The sequence below is a fragment of the Anas platyrhynchos genome, chromosome Z (assembly GCF_047663525.1).
Source record: "Anas platyrhynchos isolate ZD024472 breed Pekin duck chromosome Z, IASCAAS_PekinDuck_T2T, whole genome shotgun sequence".
NCBI lineage: Eukaryota > Metazoa > Chordata > Aves > Anseriformes > Anatidae > Anas > Anas platyrhynchos.
The window spans coordinates 37,980,095-37,998,550 of NC_092621.1; the positions used below are offsets into that span (position 1 = coordinate 37,980,095).

The following is an 18,456-nucleotide window of genomic DNA, read 5'->3' on the forward strand; positions in this document are numbered from 1 at the left end:
TTACAAACAAGGCTACTACTAAAAGCAAAAGAAACAAAGAAACAAGCCAAATCACACAAAGAAAAATCCTGAAGACATCAGGCAGTTAAATAAAACCAACAGAAAGCTGCCTGAATACAGAGCAGATGAAAATGATGTTTGAGTCTTACATGGATGAGCAATGAAAAGAATGGTGCATTATACACCACAGGTCATACAAGACCTGTCTATGGTAGATTCATATCACTTCCAAAAATGATGAAAGAAACAGATATTGAGGCTGGCCCCCTACCTTTCTCAGCTGCAGCTCCAAGAACAAGAACTTGCATCAATGTTTAAAGGAGGGCAAGAGCTGGCAGCCCTCCATGAATCTGAACTGTGTTGCCTACCTTATGAACATCATCTCTGCTACGTGATACCACTTCCCAAGAGATGAGGACATAGAGTAAGTCCTCAGTGAAGCTAAGAATGGATATAATGTGGCAAGTAGAGGGTATCTATGGTTATATGGTACTAGAGGGTATCATGTTGATTATTCAAATGCCAGATCACAAGGAATTTGACCACAGTACTTGAAATCTTTTAATGTCAGTAAGGAAGAGTTTCATCCACCTCCTCAGTAGGACTAACCAACAGGTTGTAGCTGTAAGAAATAAGCAGCTAAAAACTAATAAACACAGAGAATTTTTTTTTTTTTTTTTTTTTTTTTTTTTGGAGGGGGGGAGGAGCTAGGACCCCTCAAAGCAGATCTTTGTATGAAGTACGTTTGTTCTTCCATGAGATAGAGAACAAAGCCGTTTTCACATCTCTCATGAAATTTTACTGTCCAAGTACTTCACACCTATAGACCTTACCAAATTATAGCCCCAGTGTCCCAGTGTCCTTTGCCTAAGGAGGCATCACAGCAATTGGAAAATTCATGTCCCTATCAAATAAAGTAAAACAAGGTTGCTCAGCAACCCGCGATCGTGAGGGTTTCAGTTCCAGGGCAACATTAAACATTTCATGAAAATCCTCAAAAGGAAATCAATTACTGCCTCCTTTTCCATTAATCTTTTCTATTGTTTCTTTTCAAAACACAAAGCAGTGCAATGTAAACTGATAGTTCATGCCCTTCTGTGAAGCCCAATGAGTCACCACCTCATTTCTGTAAGTAAAAATGAGTGCAACAAGCAGTGTATTTATGTTCAGCTGAATGAACAAACTTGACCTCTCCAACATTTAAGTGACTTCAACACAGTTATATACCATCATCCATTGCAAGTTCAAGCCATAACAAATGTTATTTGTATCTACAAAGCTGCTAGGCAATATGGTAATGTTTGTTTCAGTAAACCACCCCCATAATGAAGCCATCAGATAGGAAACAAATACCTTTATATTCTCAAGGGGTCCACTAAATTGCCACTGCATTCTGAAATCTTTTTTCCTCTTTAACAACTCACTACTCTGTAATATAAAATAACTAAATGATATACTGCATTGCCTGAAATGAGCTTTGTTGTTATTTTATTGACTTCCAATCCTATTTCATGTTGTATTACTGAACAAACATAAAATGACAATGAGAGAAATAGGATAGATTCTCGTTCTATATCGCAAATGTTTACTTAAGTAGCAAACAGAACTGCTATATTCCATACATTATTAGCTACTCCAAACTGTAAGGATTATTGTTTTTTCCTAATCTTTACTCTCTGATATGCAATTATAATACCGCAGAGTAATGTGATTTGACAAAGTTCTGACACTGCTATTCCAGTCATGCAAGCAGTACAAAGGGTAGTTAAGAAATAGGTTTTACTTTTTTAACAAACTACAGCGAGAGAAGTTTCACAGTAAAGAATGTTCGTATTCCTTTTAAATCTTAATCATAAAATATTTAATAAGCATCGTCCCTGTCCTGAAACTTGTAAACATCTGACCAGTTCCAATGGGATCAAGTTCCTTCTGATTTACAAAACCATAAATCAGAAATAACTCTGTTGAAGCTAATGGAATTTAAGAGGCACAAATCAAGGGAAATCAAATCTAAAGGGAATACTTGTATGAGTAAAAGATTTAAGAACTGGGCGCCAAGTTAGATATGCCATTATATCTCTACCCAGTTGTTTAAACATCAGTATAAAACTCTTAAGCACGTTAATAGCAAGAGAGTTTATAACATTCAAAATGACTAATGCAGTGGCCTACAGTAGTCATACTGTTTCCAGTGAACATTTATATTGCCAGCAATAAACCTTTTCACACTGTACTTTGTCTTGCAAATCTGAATTCAGGTCTTATTGGTTCTAGTACGTACAATGTTTTCATTTAACTGACTTTCTCATGAGACTTGATTTAAGTAATTTCCTCCTCTATCACCAATATAATTTACGGAAGAGTAATAAAGAAGTGACTCATGGGAATATCTAGGACTGGGTTAAGTTCATCTGTGTGATGTGTGTAGGCATTAAATCCAATGCTCTTTACAGTGAACCTACATCACACTTTATCACTTTGTCCTGTATTAAAGCCTGATGATGTACCACTCTGTACAGCAGGCTTAACTGAACACAGATTAACACACAACTTGTCCAGAACCAGGCAAGATGCTGATACATTTTCCTATTTTACTTTGTCAGTGCTAGAACTGTACAAAATGTATACTCCTTTGTATAACAGTCAGGTTTGCCAGTAATTGTTAGGTATATAACAATCTCTACACCCACAGATAATCTCATGGATTTTGATAAAACAAATTGAGCAACAATTTATTCATAAGAGTAACAGTTTCTGGAGAGAATCTTTTTGTTTCTGAGGCTTAGTAATTCAGAAAAAAAAAATAAATCTCTCTCTGACAAGATCTACAGGCACTTGCAAAGAAAAAGCAAGTAAAAAAATAAAAAAACAATTTAAAAATTATTTTATTATGTACCATTCAAGCCTTGTAAGAAAGAAAACATCAACATCATCATAACTAATGTGTAGTGAAGTGTTTTTTTTTTTTTTAAATAGATCTGTTAATTCTAGGCATAGGCAGGTAAACCTAAGAATAGCTATCTCCAATTACAACAGAGAAAAATGTGATGTATTAATTGAGAAATATACAGGTCTCTCCTACTATACCAGCTTCCATTGTGCTGGAAGAGCTATATATTCAGTGCTGACTGGAATCAGTGGGATCCTCCACTGTATTTAATGGGAGCTGTGATAAGCACTTAATGAAGAAATTTAATTGTTTTGAATACAGACCTCAACAAGGAACATGTCCTTTATTTTAGGTAAACTTATCATCACAATGCCTAGACCTGTCTACCAGCTTTGAACTGATTTCAGACTATAGATTAAAGTCAGGGAGATTTGAGAGCAAATTGTAGCTCATAATGAAATATCTAAATTTTCTAAAATCAATGAAAAACTTCAGGTCAAAGCTTACACAAAGTAAATTTCACACATTTAAAGACTATTCCTTGATGGCCTTTTTTTTTGTTTGTTTGTTTTGTTGGTTTTTTTGTTTGTTTGTTTGTTTGTTTGTTTTTTGAGTGTAGAATTGTAGGACCTGAAGGCTGAGTGAAGGCTCAGCCACATACCTCAGAGTGAATTTCCTGGTGAAAGGAGAAATGTTTCTGCTGTACATTTCTTATATTGGTAACAGAATATTGAAATAGGGAAAACTTTGTCAGCTAGAATGGTAGCAATGAATTGAATAAAACTATGAATTATGTTTTATAAATGGATTTTGATTTCCATTTTGAAACATCTGTTTCTGTGGTGTACCAGTCCTACAAGGCCAGAAACATTAAGAAATCAACCCAGATTGCAGTCACTGCTAGAATTGCACACTGTGCAGTTAAATGTGTCAGATTAATATTCCTAGTTCCCAGAAATTATTCAGATTTCGCAAGATGGGAATGGTATTTATGTCTAAGAAAGTTTCCAAAAGAGCAGTCTGTTGCAATGATAAAAACATTTATTGATAAGATGCATGTAGTTGCCCTTTCCAACACAGTCCAGAGACCCCTTAAGCCAGAGGATGGTTCACTCTTTTAGAAGGGCTCAGCAACCCTGTTTACTCCTAATTATCATTTTTCCCAGGTGATGTCTTTGTGACTTTTCAGTTCTCCATGATCATCATGCACTGGCAAAAGAACTGCTCAAACATAAAGGTCTGCTCAAACACAAAGGATATTCAAAATTCTCTGAGCTGAAGCAAAAGTTTGCTTGACCAGAGAGGCAGAAAGGTGTAATGACAGTAATGTATGGGCATGTGACAGAGCATCAAGGAAATCCCAGATATTCTATGTGTCTTCTCTGGTAATGACCTTGTACTTTACATACAAGGTGTGAATAAAACCATACTAACATTGTGCTTTATATCCAAAGGAGGGGGCTAATTTGGTTTATAATGGAGTAGAGCAGAATCTTTCAAGAAGCAAACAGTGTTGAAGTTAATGCTGCAACACTAGTTGGGACTGAAGCTCCTGTCATGTGACAGTGATGGGACACTTCTGGTCCATCAGACTCTCTGTTACAGTCAGAGCATATGCAAATGCATTTCTAATATTCATGCTAACAGATAATTGAGGCCTTTACACACTGCAAATTTGCAGTGCTCTGCTTTGCTGAGCTGAATTTCAGAGACTCTCTTCCAAGTCCAGTGAGAGGAGCGTTTTCCTTTAAGAGCATAAAAATCTAATCTGAGCTGGAAAACCACAGTTCAGGTATCTGCACTGGCTCCTCTCCGCTTCCAGCTGGTAAAACTACTGCTTCCTGCACAGGATGGGGGTTGGTTGGTTGGTTGAGAGAAAACAGAGCTCATTCCGTAGTCCATTCCTGCAGGGAAGCTGTGCTACTCATTTGCAAGAAAGGTAGGGGAACTTTCTTAGCTTAAAACCCTGCCATTGCTGTTCGTTCACACTTGGCTTACTGGACAGAGCCCAGCATGTTCACAGAACATTAAAGATTTTTCACAGTTGAGCATTACATAGTTTTGTTTATTTTCGTTCAGATCAGATAGACTACTTGAGATATGATACTTTAAGTTCAAATATTCTGCAAGACAGAGTTTGGAAGGAATAAGGATGATACAGATGAATAAAAAAGCTCAGTAATTTAAAATAATTTAAAGTAGTACAAGTAGTGGCATGAAATCTCTCACAAAAAAAAAAAAAATTTCATATTTCAGGACAAGTGAGTGACCAATTGATGTCAATTTTAAAAGGCAATCTGAACCACTTTGGACATGCAAGTCACTATGAGGTAAATGAGCAGAAAATGTAAGAGATGGGAGAACTAATGAACACAGAGAAAAAAGGACCTCTTTGGAAATAGTTAGAGGAAAATTCTGCCATAAAAACTTTTAGTGTTCTTTGAAGAGGCCGAGTATACAGAAAAAGGTGGCCAGAGAGCTATACCTTGTTTGGACTTCCAAAAGGCTTTCACAGTGTCTCTTATCAACAGCTTTTAGGAAATTAAGAACCCATGCCATAAGGTCCTTGCAGAAGCAAACAATCCATTAGACTACTAAAAACATAGTTTAGGAGCAATTTGTTATTTGTTTATTAAAAAGTAATTAGCTTTCCACAATGGAAGGAGGTCCCTGCTGGAGTTTCTCTGGGATCTGTGCAAAAACATTTTCTGGGACCTATGCTATTTCACGAAAAATGACATGGAAAAAGGAGTGAGAAATGAGGAGTAGCTGTCAGCTACTGTCAACAATCACAGATGTAAAGACTGCAGCTGGCTGTACATGAGCTGCAGAAGGACCCTGCAAAATCCAGTGACAACAACAAAACAACAAATTAAATCCAGCATAGACATATGTAGATGAACTGGTGCACACATCAAACCTCACATTAAGATGAAGTGTTTTGAGATGCCCAGTACCACTGAGGAGTAACCTTAGGAGTACCACTGAGTGTAACCTTAACGGTACAACAGGCTAGTAGTCACAGCACCTCAGCTTGGTAGAAATCCCAACAGCAAAGCACATACTAAAAATGATCAATAACAATATTGAGAACAAAGCAGAGAACATCAAGAAGACACTGTGAAAACAATCCAAGAGTTTGCCATACTTCGAGTGCTCTGTGCCACTCTGATCCCCTCTGTTCAAAGAGGAAATGGAAGAGCTGGAAAAGTTTCCAAGCTGCAGAAGAGAGACAAACCAAGATACTGAACATCTTCCACATGGGAAATAGGTAAGTAAGCTAACAGTCTTCAGTCTAAAGAAGAGACAACTGAGGGGGAAATTTCAGAAAAGTGTGGCATAGGAAGAGTGAACAGAGATCAACTTTCACTGTCTTTCAAGTGTCATCAAATGGAACTAGTAGGAGTCAAGCCTAAAGCAAACAGAAGACAGGTGGTTCTTCATACAATGAAGTAACAAACAAAAACTATGCCAAACAATACTGTGGATGCTGAAACTTTACTTCTAATTGGGACACTGGACAAGCATTTGGACAAAATAAATAATAAATAAATAAATAAAATCAAGAGTTTCTAAGTATACAGAAATCACATCCACTTCAGGCAGTCTCCTGAGTTGAAAATAGCTGAAGTGGCTATGAGGAAGAGGCATCAGATGCTTGTTTTGTTCTTTCTCTCCCACAAACAGTAATGTAACATCACTGCCATAGGCAGACAGGCTAGATGAATCTCCCAACTGACTCAAAGTGCCCTTGCATCCTTACAGGTCTGTCTGAATAAAGGCTTTTGACATGAACAAAAACATTACAGGAAATATCTTTAGATGCCATACTACTGGCCTTAGAGCTATAAGACAGTGTGCATTTTCTTTGCTGTTTGTTTTTAAGACATCAGGTTACTGTGTTAATATGCTTTATAAAGAAAAAAAAATATCCGTAAAAGTAAAAAAATAAAAAATAAAAACCTACATTTATCCAGAAGGGAGGCTACATGCTACCATTGATTAAGCTAAATATTTAAAATAAGGAGAACATCGTCTAATTGCAGGCTTGAATGTCAGCCACACAGCACTACTCAGTAACATGTTTGCCACCCACTAAGCACTCACTGTTGCACAAAGGAGTTTGTTTGTTTGTTTTTTTTTTAATATTTTTTAAAAGAGTTTTTTAAAAACACAGAAGTGTTTTTATTCCAGTTTGAATGAGTATGGAAATGTAGCAAAGGTTTTGAATTTAACTTGTAACATCTCTGTAACTCTGGATTGGCCCTGAAAACAAACATAAATGATGCCTACTCCTTGCTGGCACAAAAGTGTCTCAAAAAAGGAGAAAAGCTTTAACTCAATTAAAATGAAAAAAAGGCCCTTTGCTGATGTATATTCCTCACTTATCGAAGTATCCTGTCACTGTGAGAGCAAAATCCTTCTACATAGAAGAGTCTGTGCTGACAATTTTTTTTTCTTTCCTGATTTGTTTAGCACTGTATGATCCATGATTATGCCTGGCTAATGCACCTTTTACAATCTCATCTCTGTCATGTACCATCATGTAGCTAGCAAGAATCCACACCAGCTGTTCTGGTTACATTTCATGGTGTAATTCTGATACTCTTCTGGACTTGCCACCATTTTTTTTTTCCAAAGAGTTTTTCATTGTGTAAATATCAATGAAATTGGGTCCAACATGTTGCCAAATAATCACTTACTCTCTTAAGATATATATCTCTGGCAAGCAGGCTTCTGTTTGATCATGCCGTTTCTTCTGTTTGGCAGGTGACGAAGAGCGCCACAACTCCTCACTAAGGACCATATAATTATTCAACTCCATGGTTGACATATGCATCTTCCTATTTTGTGATTTTACAGTTCATCATTTGGCGAGGAAGAGAAAGATATACTGGTCAAACACAAAACCAGAGAACACAGCTGCAAAACATGCAAATGAAATATTGCAAATATCTTGTCTGACAAAGCCTAGAGAATTATTTATGACATCGTACAAAGCAGTAGGGAGGCTCTGTACACGCTGGACATCTTTTCTGGTCAAGGCAAACAGATTTCAGTTGAAACACTGCAGACAGGATGACCATGGAAGCACAAAGCCAATCTTCTAACAGGAAACCAGAAGTTAGCAGCAAAATTGAAGATGGGTTCCCCCACAAATGTACTTGAGAAACAGACAAGCCACTTAAGCACAGGAACAAATAGATGTATGCTGCTACAAGTAACATAACCACTTTAAAACTTGTTAGTTTTAACTTGTTTGAAATATGGGAAAGAAATCAACTTAATGAACCCTGTTAAGGTTTATAACAGCAATGGCTGATGAACTGATGATCCAGTCCTATTAAATATCCCTGTGATTTTCATGTTCATTTTGAGACAATGCTTTGTAAGTTACATACTGTATTTATATCCAAGTACTACTTGATTAACAGTCCCTGTCAAATTCCTGATATAGAGCCCAACATTAAGCTATGGAATAGCAGGTCAAAACTATGTAAATAATGTTGATACATTCATTCGTTGCAGGGGAATGCAAATGACTGCCTGCTAGAGTTCCTCTAGAAATGGGTTTTGGTCAATATTTTCACTGACCTAAAATAGTGGTATAGGAAACTGATCTAAATAGTGGCATAGGAAATACACCCATAAAGGATAGCATAGATGAAGAAGCAGCGAGGACCTTAAAGTACATTGTGGGGCAGGAGGAGAATTCAAAATTGACAAATTGTAAACTGAGGTCTGGAAAAAACAGGGCAAAATTCAGAAAGGGAATATACACAGTGCTACATGTACCCAAGAATTAACAATTGGACAAATTCAGGCTGGAGAACAACTGGCTAGGAATTTGGCAGAATCAGTGTGTGAGCTATAGCAGACCACAAGCTGAACTAAGTCAACAATGTCATACGGCTACAGGAAAGACAAACACCATAATGGGCTACACAAACAGCAGTGCTGTCCTCCAGACACCTGAAGAAATCCGTATGCTATTCTCAGCTGTAAAGCTGTAACAGCTCGTTTTCCAAGATGTGGTTCTCTTATAAAGAACAGTGAATCCATGACCTATCTGAAACACGGGAAAGAACTGGGCTTGTATGAAAAAAGCCAAAAATAGGTGCAAGGAAGAATTAAATGCTACAACTTTTCTGATTTTATTACTCTTTATGTCCCTGAAGAAATAAGAAATCCAGCCTTGAACTGCAGGAAGATTGTTGCAGCTTGTAGTTCAGAGGAGCAATTGGCTGTGGCCTGGCACTGTGGAGCTTCTTCAGGGAAGATGTCTGAAAAGTGTTTAAACGTCTGCTATGAAAGAGATAGGCATAGATGGTCCTCTTAAGGACATGGCAATGGATAAGGTGATCTCTAGAGATCTCCCCCCATCCCATGACTTCTACAACTGTCAGCTATTATGTACCAGACATATGACACACTACTGATTTTCATTACTATGTTTTACTGATTTCTTCCTCCTCTTCCATTTTCATCCAGCCTGGTCCACTTCATCTTGCTTGAGAGGAGTAGTTCCCACAAACACTGCCATCTGAAAATTGGGTTTGCAACTAATTGCTATTCTTAAAAGTATAATTTAGTGTGTGTTTGCCTAAGGGCTCTAAATAAAAAATCATCACATAATTTGTAGCCTGACTACTATGCTGTAAAACCAGATTCTCATCTTCCCTCATTTTACAACAGCATATGAAGGCTATTAGATTGCCTTTATAACTAGAACCCATTTAGCACATCCTATTCTTCATCTACCTCCTAATGAAAGCTCACATTTAGTAGTAGTATGCTCTGCTCTCTTTCCCTTCTCCCTCTCATTTTAACTGCACTGACAAGAGAATTACTGCTAAGTATGAAGTAGTTAGACATGGCATACCCTTTGTATTCTCCAATACGTGCTGTTTTTCTGTTTTTGTGTCATGTACCCATCTGCAAGAATGTTGTTTTGGTGTTGACATTTTCCAAAGATCTGTCCATCTAGTTATTCTCCAACAGTTCCCAAAAGTACTTTCTGTACCACAAGTAGGAAATAATTTAATTTTCCTTGTTGTATCTCTGTAAACCTACTATACCTGCACATACATATAGTCTGGAGTACACCTCACTTTGATTCTTCCAATACTGTAGTCCCAGTACTTGCATCTTTAGTTCTCAGGAGGTCACTAAACTTATTCCAGCTACTAACTTAGGCAAGAGTGGACACTGTTTCAATGTCATGACTACACAGGTTTTTAATGGGCTTGTCTATATTATTAACTATTTTACTATTCTTGGGTAGCTGAAATTCTTTACATGTAGAGACAGACCATCCTGTTTTCTGAGTCATCCATATGAGATGGTGGAAATTATGGCAGGAAAAAACAGCAGAGGTCAGAATTTTTTAGGCTCTGCTTTAGGCTCTTCATCTTAGCACAAGCTCTGTTTTTTCTCAGCTTGATGCTTTTTCTAGTCTATCAATTTCAGCTACTTAGTTTGCAAAATTTTCTTTTGCTTCCCATCGGGAACAGATTTGGAAAATGGAAAACAGACATTCCTCCTATTCTTGCTGATCAATTGATTTTATTGCACAACATCTCCTCTGTGCCATCTCTGGGAAATCAGGTTTGAAATGGACTAATATTCAGTAACTCTTTGTATGATTTGCTGGCATTAAGTCTGTAAACTCCCACTAATACCTTCTTACAAATCACATCAGTATTTGCATTATCTATCTCTTGGGCTACCCCTCAACTTAGCATGCTTAGGTGCCTTTCTGTAAACAGTATGTATTTCTCACAGGCAGAACACTGGAGGAAAATGGTATTCTGTCACTTGCCGAGGGTAGGGTAGGGAGTAGGACACTAGACCCTGAAAGAGATCAGAAAAGAAAAATTACTAGGAAGGAAAGATGTGATTTGGAGAAGTGTTGACCCATCCACAGCTCCTGCCTAGATCTAAGTAAGGAATATGAACAGAAGGATCCTTTTATTCCTATGTATTCCTATATTGTATTCCTAAATGTATATTCCTAAATGTATTCCTATACTAATTAAGGCAGCATTTCACTCCCTTGTTGGAGGCACAGAGGAGATACCTTGATGTCTCTCATTCTTCCATTTCTTTCAGGGTATCAGCTGGTGGCTTCTCATACTTCCTTGCACCTTCAAGGAATGACCCCTACCCGAATGAGAAACTCCTGGCTCCTGAAAATGAAGAATCACCAATTTCTAGAAAAGCACAAGCCCAGAAAATCTTCCTTATGTTGAAGCCCACATCTTTCATATGACAAAAAACTTATGTTCTCAGTTTCTTGAAGCTTCTCTTCTTTCATCTATATAAATGAAAAAGTCAGGGGAAAAGCTTATGTCAACAGGTCAAGAGCACAAAAGCCTTCAGCACTGGAGCCAGGAGTAACATTCCCAGCTTCTCAGATGCTTTACAAGTCATCCCTCTGTAAGCCAATGTAGCTTTACCCAGGCTATCAAGAATATTTTAGCACCTAAACACAGATTTATATCCAGTGAGAAGCTGTGTTTACAAGGAATGAGGAAAAACATGGGAACCAACATGACATATAAGTATAATTTAAATTCTCATATCTGTATCAAAAGATACAGTATCTTCTTTCACTGCATAGTAACAAATCTCCATGATATTAGCACAGTCATAATATTTATGCCAATTGTACAAAATGCTATACATACTATGTGCTTCAGTATATTTAACCCTCAGCAGCTGCCAAGAGTGGAAGAAACTTTCTAAAATGTCAGTGACCAACACTTCACTCCAAGACAAATGTCTGCTTAGTACAGCCACTGCAAGACAGAAGGGTAAAATATGTCAGCAAGGAGCTGCTAGGGGACAGGGTGTATCCCAAATTGCTCCATCCAGCATGTAACTTAGAACAACTCCTTGGCTGCTTTGCATTATACTACCTTATCACAGTCCCAGAGGGACTGCCAGTCCAGACTGCTTGCTTGAAAGACTCGTGCAAAAGGAGTGGAGACATTTTTTCACATGAGACAAGGATTCGCTTGTTAGAGAAACTACTAATTGTACTTCATGGCAGGCCAGAATTGCCTGTAATAAATGGTAAAAGAAAATATAAATATGTATACACACATTTAAGTCATGATGTTACCATTTGTGCTATTCTGAAGTTCAGTCAGACACAGATGGCCTTGGGACTGATTCTTTTGTAGCTTATGCTGATGCTTCACCACATTTGCTTCATTAGCCTTAACAAAGCTGTGGTTGTCACAGAACTTACATTAACAGTAAGCAAGTACTGAAGTCTAAAGTCTTGGGACAAAAGTCTATTGATTGAAGTATCTGCTCAAGCAGGATCTGCTGTCCAAATGAGAAGCTCCACACTGGTGGCACAATCATAATAATCACCAACTTCCAGAAGGCTAACCTGCTCCTTTGTCTCAGTCAACAAAGAGATCTACTGCCTCTGTTTTCATGGTACTTAACCTCCATGCATCCCTAGGGGGAAGAGAATCTTGCAAAAGACACTGTAACAGCTGATACAATTATAGGTTGACACTGCTGCTCTATTTTTTTCCAAGCCATAGATGAGCAAAGTTAATGACAGCCTTGCTAAGTCCACTGTAGGAATTCAAGCATCTTTGAAGAACAGGCTTCCATGTCTACTGCCAATTTCACATTGTTAACATAAAAGGAACATGCAGGATAAATGAGCAGTTTGCTGGACCAATTTGCAGGAAACAAGAACCAGAACACGCAGCCTGGAAAAGCACAGAATCTTCTATGAGTTAATGGAAAACTCCCCTTTCCAATAAGCAGAGAGGGTGAAGTTTCAAATTTCTCTTACAAGAGATGAAGACCTCAAGATAAGTTTGACAGCAAAAGGAGTTTACCAGAAGCTGTGAGTTGCAGGAGTTCTCAATTGCTCACCAGCAGGTGATCTCTAGACCTTTTTAAAAAATACATCTCATCCATCAGTTTACGACTGACTGGTACAATCATTCAGACAGGCCTTGTAGCTTTTCTGTCATCACCATGGCAATGAAAATGAATGTAACAGATATTTCAAGACTCAAAGGATATTCTCCAGATCACACAAGTACCAACAAAAGGAGGAACCAATTCTGTCTATTACCAACAGAGTGCACCACATAACAAAAAGCGGGAGAAGGGATGTCGTCTGGTGCTTGTGACTTCTGGGTCTACCATCTTGTTTGCACTGACCAATGTAACACACCTTTCAGTGCCACTTCTCTACAAACACAACCAAATTGTTTCCTCCTTTTAACCTGACCTAATTGCTCTCTCTCACTCCCATATCATCTTAAATCTCCAATCATCCAAAATTAACAGGCTGGCAAGAACAACACCTTCAAAACCCTCTTCCATTTTCCACTACTCCCTTCAGCTCTAATCTTGCAATTAGCTGCTGTCAGAATCCTCCTGGTTTGCTTCTTTGTCATTGTCCCCACTTGACTTTTATTTTTGTACACAATTTTGCTACCTTTTCTCTGGAATATTTCAACTATGTTCTTCTGCATCATTTGTGCTATGTCAGTTCTTTGGACCATCTGTATTTACACCTTGAGTTTAGCTTTTTGCACTTTCTACTTAAGGGTGAACTTTCACATTTAATTAAACCAGAAACATTACGCTTAGTACATTACATTTGTGTTTGTTTTTTTTTTTTCACCTATTTCAGATTATTTATGGATGTGTGCTATTATGAGACTTGTAATTACCTTCTTCAAGCAAAAGTAAACTTCTTACTGATGCATTTAGCTTTAATCATATTATTCCAGCTTACCTAGAAGGGATGTTATCTGCAAAACCAAAGTTTAATTGGCTGGCCTTAGCTGCTACCATATACAGACATTGAGCACGGGAAGTCCTGCCTCTAGCAGAGAATTTTGCTTACTGTTTTCTCTCTTTCAGTGTTTTGGTGGTGTATTCAGCTAACAGAATGTCTTTCAACATCTCACACCAAATACAGACTTTTAAATTACTTGCAATTGTCTCTCAATAATAAACAGGAGATTTTTACCCCTGCTCATACTCTTTTGCACCTTCTGTTCTGTTATATGTCAAGTCCCCACTGTTCCAAACCCATGCAAAAAAACCTGTTACGACCAAATCTCACTCACTGTTCCTGACTTCCTTTCTTTAAAAGGAAACTACTTTACTCCCTTTTACCCATGTCTATCAAGTGATTTACTCTACTCTACACAGTGACTTTTCTGTGACCTTCACAGAACAGGATCTACTTTTTTTTGTGTGTGTATTTTTTAAGAAATACAGTTACACAATTATTTCACATACACTTTGAAACATATATTTACATGTATACGTATGGCCAGACCAGAGTCATTCTGATTAGTTTATGATCTCAATTCTCAAATTGTAGGTCCTGAATTGTAGTGACCAGGTCAGCCTGATGAAAGTTGTATAAGGACCAGGTGGGAACAAAAGAACAGATTAACTGCAGACATTAGACTGACCACTATATATATATATATATATATATATATATATAAAATACACTATACACATTATATATAATAACCATGTTGTCACAGAAATACCACTTGGAGATGTTTTTGCATGGAATTACCATAAACTTGGAACTGGCCATCCTCGAAAGATATCTATGAAAGGAAATTTTTGTAATACTTTGTGCAAATGCATAAAAGATTCCTCAGGATATATAACCGTACAATGGCAGAGCCCCCAGCTTTGCGTTGGTGGGACACAATGACAACAATCCAAAATACATACAACAAGCTCTGTGGAATTTCTTCCCATATGTCCACTGCCTGTGTCTTGTGCTTAAAGGCTGGTTACAGACAGAAGACAAGGAGCCACACATCAGTAGTTTAATACATTAGTGAAGTTTCCTTTCTCATACACACATCATTTAACATTCTTATATTGCTCTTGTACTCGCTTTCTCCCTATCTGCATACCTAAATAACTATTGACTCCCTTCACAAATGCTCTTTTCATCTGCATATCCTGTAACATGTTTTCCAGTTGTTCATTATTTATAGTCTCTATTTTCTCTCCTTCCTATCTGTACACCTGATCAGCAATGTATCTATTATTAATATGTCATAGCTATGTACATGGCACTTCACTGGCACATAAGAAGGCAACAGTGGCTTACTACATTCTTTCCTTAATTCAACAGGAGGTTTGGATGTGCAAGTCACAAAAAAAAGCAGGCCTTAAGTTAGGCAGTTGACCTGATAAAAGATAAAAGGGGGAAGAAGGGAACCCTCCAACTGGAGGAGGGTTTAGTTCCTCCACTAAAAAGGTCTAAGCAGGAATATGCAGACTTTAACCCGGAGTTCCTTCATTTCACAAACATGGCAATTTAAAGGTCTAGGTTGAATCTTGACACCAAAACTTCCTTTCTAATTTCTATGCCTCTAAGAGGAAGCTACACTTCCTACCTGCTAAAGAGCACCATGAGGGAAGCTGATACTCAACCTGCCTAAATACCTGCATCTTCATACATCATGTTTTGTGCTGCCTCAGTGTCATTTTCAATCTTTTCTTATGTAAATTATTCATCTTAACATGCTGCACAACTGTCTCATTCAGGTTTGGTATGATTGGGAACAGCTGAGATGCATGCTTCAAACTTTTGAGTAAAGCATACAGTATGTGGGGACTCACAACACAAACAAAAATCGGGTGTCACTTTGATCTGGATGAAGTAAAAGGCCTGCTGTGTAAACTCGGCTGCATTTTTGTGAATCTCACGTACGAGATGAAACCTTCTCTACCTGTAAATGCTCACTCCTAAACTTTCAATTCATGTAAACTACTGTCTAGAATGACTGTGCTGGGATGTTCGCACACAGCTGTGCAACAGAATTATATTCCAGGCGCTCGACTTGCTCAGCCCTACGATACGCGAATCCTGTTCTGTGGCTAGTGGTCAGGAAAGCCGAGGCTGCCGGTCGCAACCTCTGTCTGAAAAGGCGATCCCGGGACATTTTGAACGGCAGCCGTGCCTCGCTACGGCAACAGGGCTGGGACCCCGCGACGAGCGGCTGCTCCCCGCTTGCACCTCCCGGCAAATCCCAGCAATTTGCTCACGGGGCGACCCCGGGACGTGCCTGGATCCAGTCGCTTCCCAGGCCAGCACCGTCAGGCTCCGCAGAGCCCAGGTGCTGCCGGGCCGCCGGCGGGGCAGCGGGCGGGGGGCCCCGATGGCGGCGGCACTGCCGGGGCAGCGGGGCCAGCGCTGTCACCTCTCCGCGCCGCGCCTCCAACCACCCGCGGGGTCGGGACGCCCCCGGCGGCGGCCGCGGCTGCCACGTCCTGGCCGCCGGGGACACGCGCGCTGGCCGCGGGACGCGCTCCGCTTTGATTCCGATTTTCTAAAATTTTACTTTTTTTTTTTTTTTTTTTTTTTTTTTTCCGTCCGAGTAAGGGAAGCGGCAAGGAGTGCTAAGTTCAGCCCCCGCCGCCTCGGAGGCCGGCCGAGACCCGGCAGGGCCCCCCGGCCGCCCGCCCGCCCCCGGCCGGCTCCGCGGGGCGCAGCCCCGATCCCCGCTCCGCACCTGGCCGCGGAGGGGGAGCTGCGGCCGTGCTGGCAGCCCCCGGCCCGGCCGCTGCCTACCTGCCCCCGGGCATCACCTCCGCCGCTCCCTGTCCCCGTCCCCGTCCCCTGCCGCGGCGGCGGGGCGGCAGCGGACCCCGCGAGCCCCTGCCCGGCGCCCGGCTCGGAAGTAGTTGCAAGGAGGGTTACCTGTCCTATATTGACGTATCCGTATTTGCTAGCTATCCTGTTGGCCTCCGGCAGCCCCCCAGCTATCCGCACAGCCCAGTGGTTGGTGTACAGGCGCGTCCTGCAGGCGGGCAGCAGAAACCCCAGCACCAGGGTGAGCCGGCAGAGAAGGTCCCCGCCGCCTCCGCCTCCCCAGCAGCAGCGGCGCTTCCAGCCCATCTTCTCCTCCTCCGCACGCAACCCCCACAAAACTTCTCCTTCCTTCTTCCGAGGCTCTTCTCCTCCTCGCCTCCCGGCGACACCGGCGGCGCGTCCTCCGAAGTTACCCCGAGGAGGAAACTAGGAAGAGCTTGGAATAGTGCATTGAACCGCCCGCGGGTCAAATGGTGAGGGGCTGGGGATAGTGATTATGAGCGGCAACGGTGATTACTGCTGTCCCCTCCTCCCTCTGCTCCTCGGGGATTAAGTAACTTGCTGGGAAAGCTTCTCGCACAGTTTCTGAGCGCCAGCCTTCTCCCTCTGTCCCCCGCTACATGGGAAGTCGTCTCTCGGCGGGGAGGAGGCTCCTTCCCCCCTCTCCGCGCTTCCCTCCTCTCTGACCTCCCCTTGCCAGGGGTCTTCTGCCTCCTCTCCCGCGTCTCGCTTTGCCTCGCCTTCCCTCCTCTCCCCCTCTTGCCCGGGGTCCGGGAGCAGCGCGGCGGCGGCAGGCAGTGTGTGAGTGTTGGCAGCTGAGCGCCTCACTTCACTCCGGCTCGGCCACCTCCCTCTCCCCTCCCTCCCTTTTCCTCCTCCTCCTCCTCCTCCTCCTCCCGCCCCCGCTCCCGCCCGACAGCGCCGAGGGCCAGGAGAAATGGCAGCCGCGCCGGCCCCGCGCCCCGCCGCCCCCCGGGGGCCCGCAGCCCCCGCTGCCCCCTGCCCGGGGGCTCCCCCCTCGGTCCCTCCGGGCCGGGCCGGGCCGGGCGGCTGCCGCCCCGCCAGCAGGGCCGCGCCGAGGTGCGAGGCCTGCGGCGAGGCCTCCCGACTGCTGGCGGCCGCGGGGCCCCCCCGGCCGTGCCCCCGCCGGTGCCGGCTCTGGGGAGCCCGGGCGGCCCCGCACGGCTCAGCCCCGGGGCTGCGGGAGCGCGGCGCGGGCAGCCCCGGGGCTGCCTCTCCCGCCCGGTCCCTCTCGGGGGTCCGGCCGCCGCCCCCGGTCGGCGGGCACAATTTGGGGTTGGGGCGGGACGGGGCCCGGGGAGGCGGCGGGTGGGGAAGGTGGCGCAGGCCGGTGGGGTGGGGTGGGGTGTGAGGAAGCCACGTCTGCACCGGCCCGGGCTGTGTGGGTTGTCGGGCCGAGCCGGGGAGCCGCCGCCGCGGCGGCTCGGAGCCACCCACGGGTCTCCTCTTTGTTGCTGGAAAGTTAGAGCGAGTCTCGGTGAAACGCGGCGCTGACAGCCCTGCTGTGAGGGCTCGCTGCCGTTTGTGAAGGATTTAGAACGTGAAGAGTGCCAGTAGCCTTTTGAGGTGTTGGGGGGTCCCTCTGTTTTTTGTTTTCTCTGAAGAGCCTAAGGTGTTCTACAAAGGCAGCCATCGTTCTCCTTATCACCGGGTCCTGAAATGTGAAAACTTACATGTTTTGCAGAAAATCATACGGTATCATGGTGTGCGTTTTCCCCTCCCCAAAGACCTGTGCCCCTACCTCCAAAAACGTTTTTTTCCTAATAAAGTAGAAATAAAAGACAAACAACCAATACCATGCATTCCACTTTAAACTGTTACTGTCCGTAAGATCATTTTCATAGAATCACTGAGGTTGGAAAAGACCTCCAAGATCATCTGTTTCAACCATCACCTTACTACCAATGTCACCTACTAA

The 18,456-nt window shown here is 42.1% G+C and overlaps 1 protein-coding gene across 2 annotated transcripts in view; it reads right to left on the minus strand.

Annotated features, from left to right (window-relative positions):
• Window positions 1-17,338, minus strand: part of PCSK5 (proprotein convertase subtilisin/kexin type 5) — a 265,069-nt gene extending 247,731 nt beyond the window's left edge. Inside the window, exon 1 of one of the 2 annotated variants that reach the window (XM_038169846.2) lies at window positions 16,626-17,338. In XM_038169846.2, the coding sequence (XP_038025774.1) occupies window positions 16,626-16,823 (198 nt within the window). In that variant the 5' untranslated portion in view covers window positions 16,824-17,338. The remainder of the gene's footprint in view (window positions 1-16,625) is intronic. The other variant, XM_038169847.2, reaches the window with a different exon arrangement.
• Window positions 17,339-18,456: the final 1,118 nt, after the last annotated feature.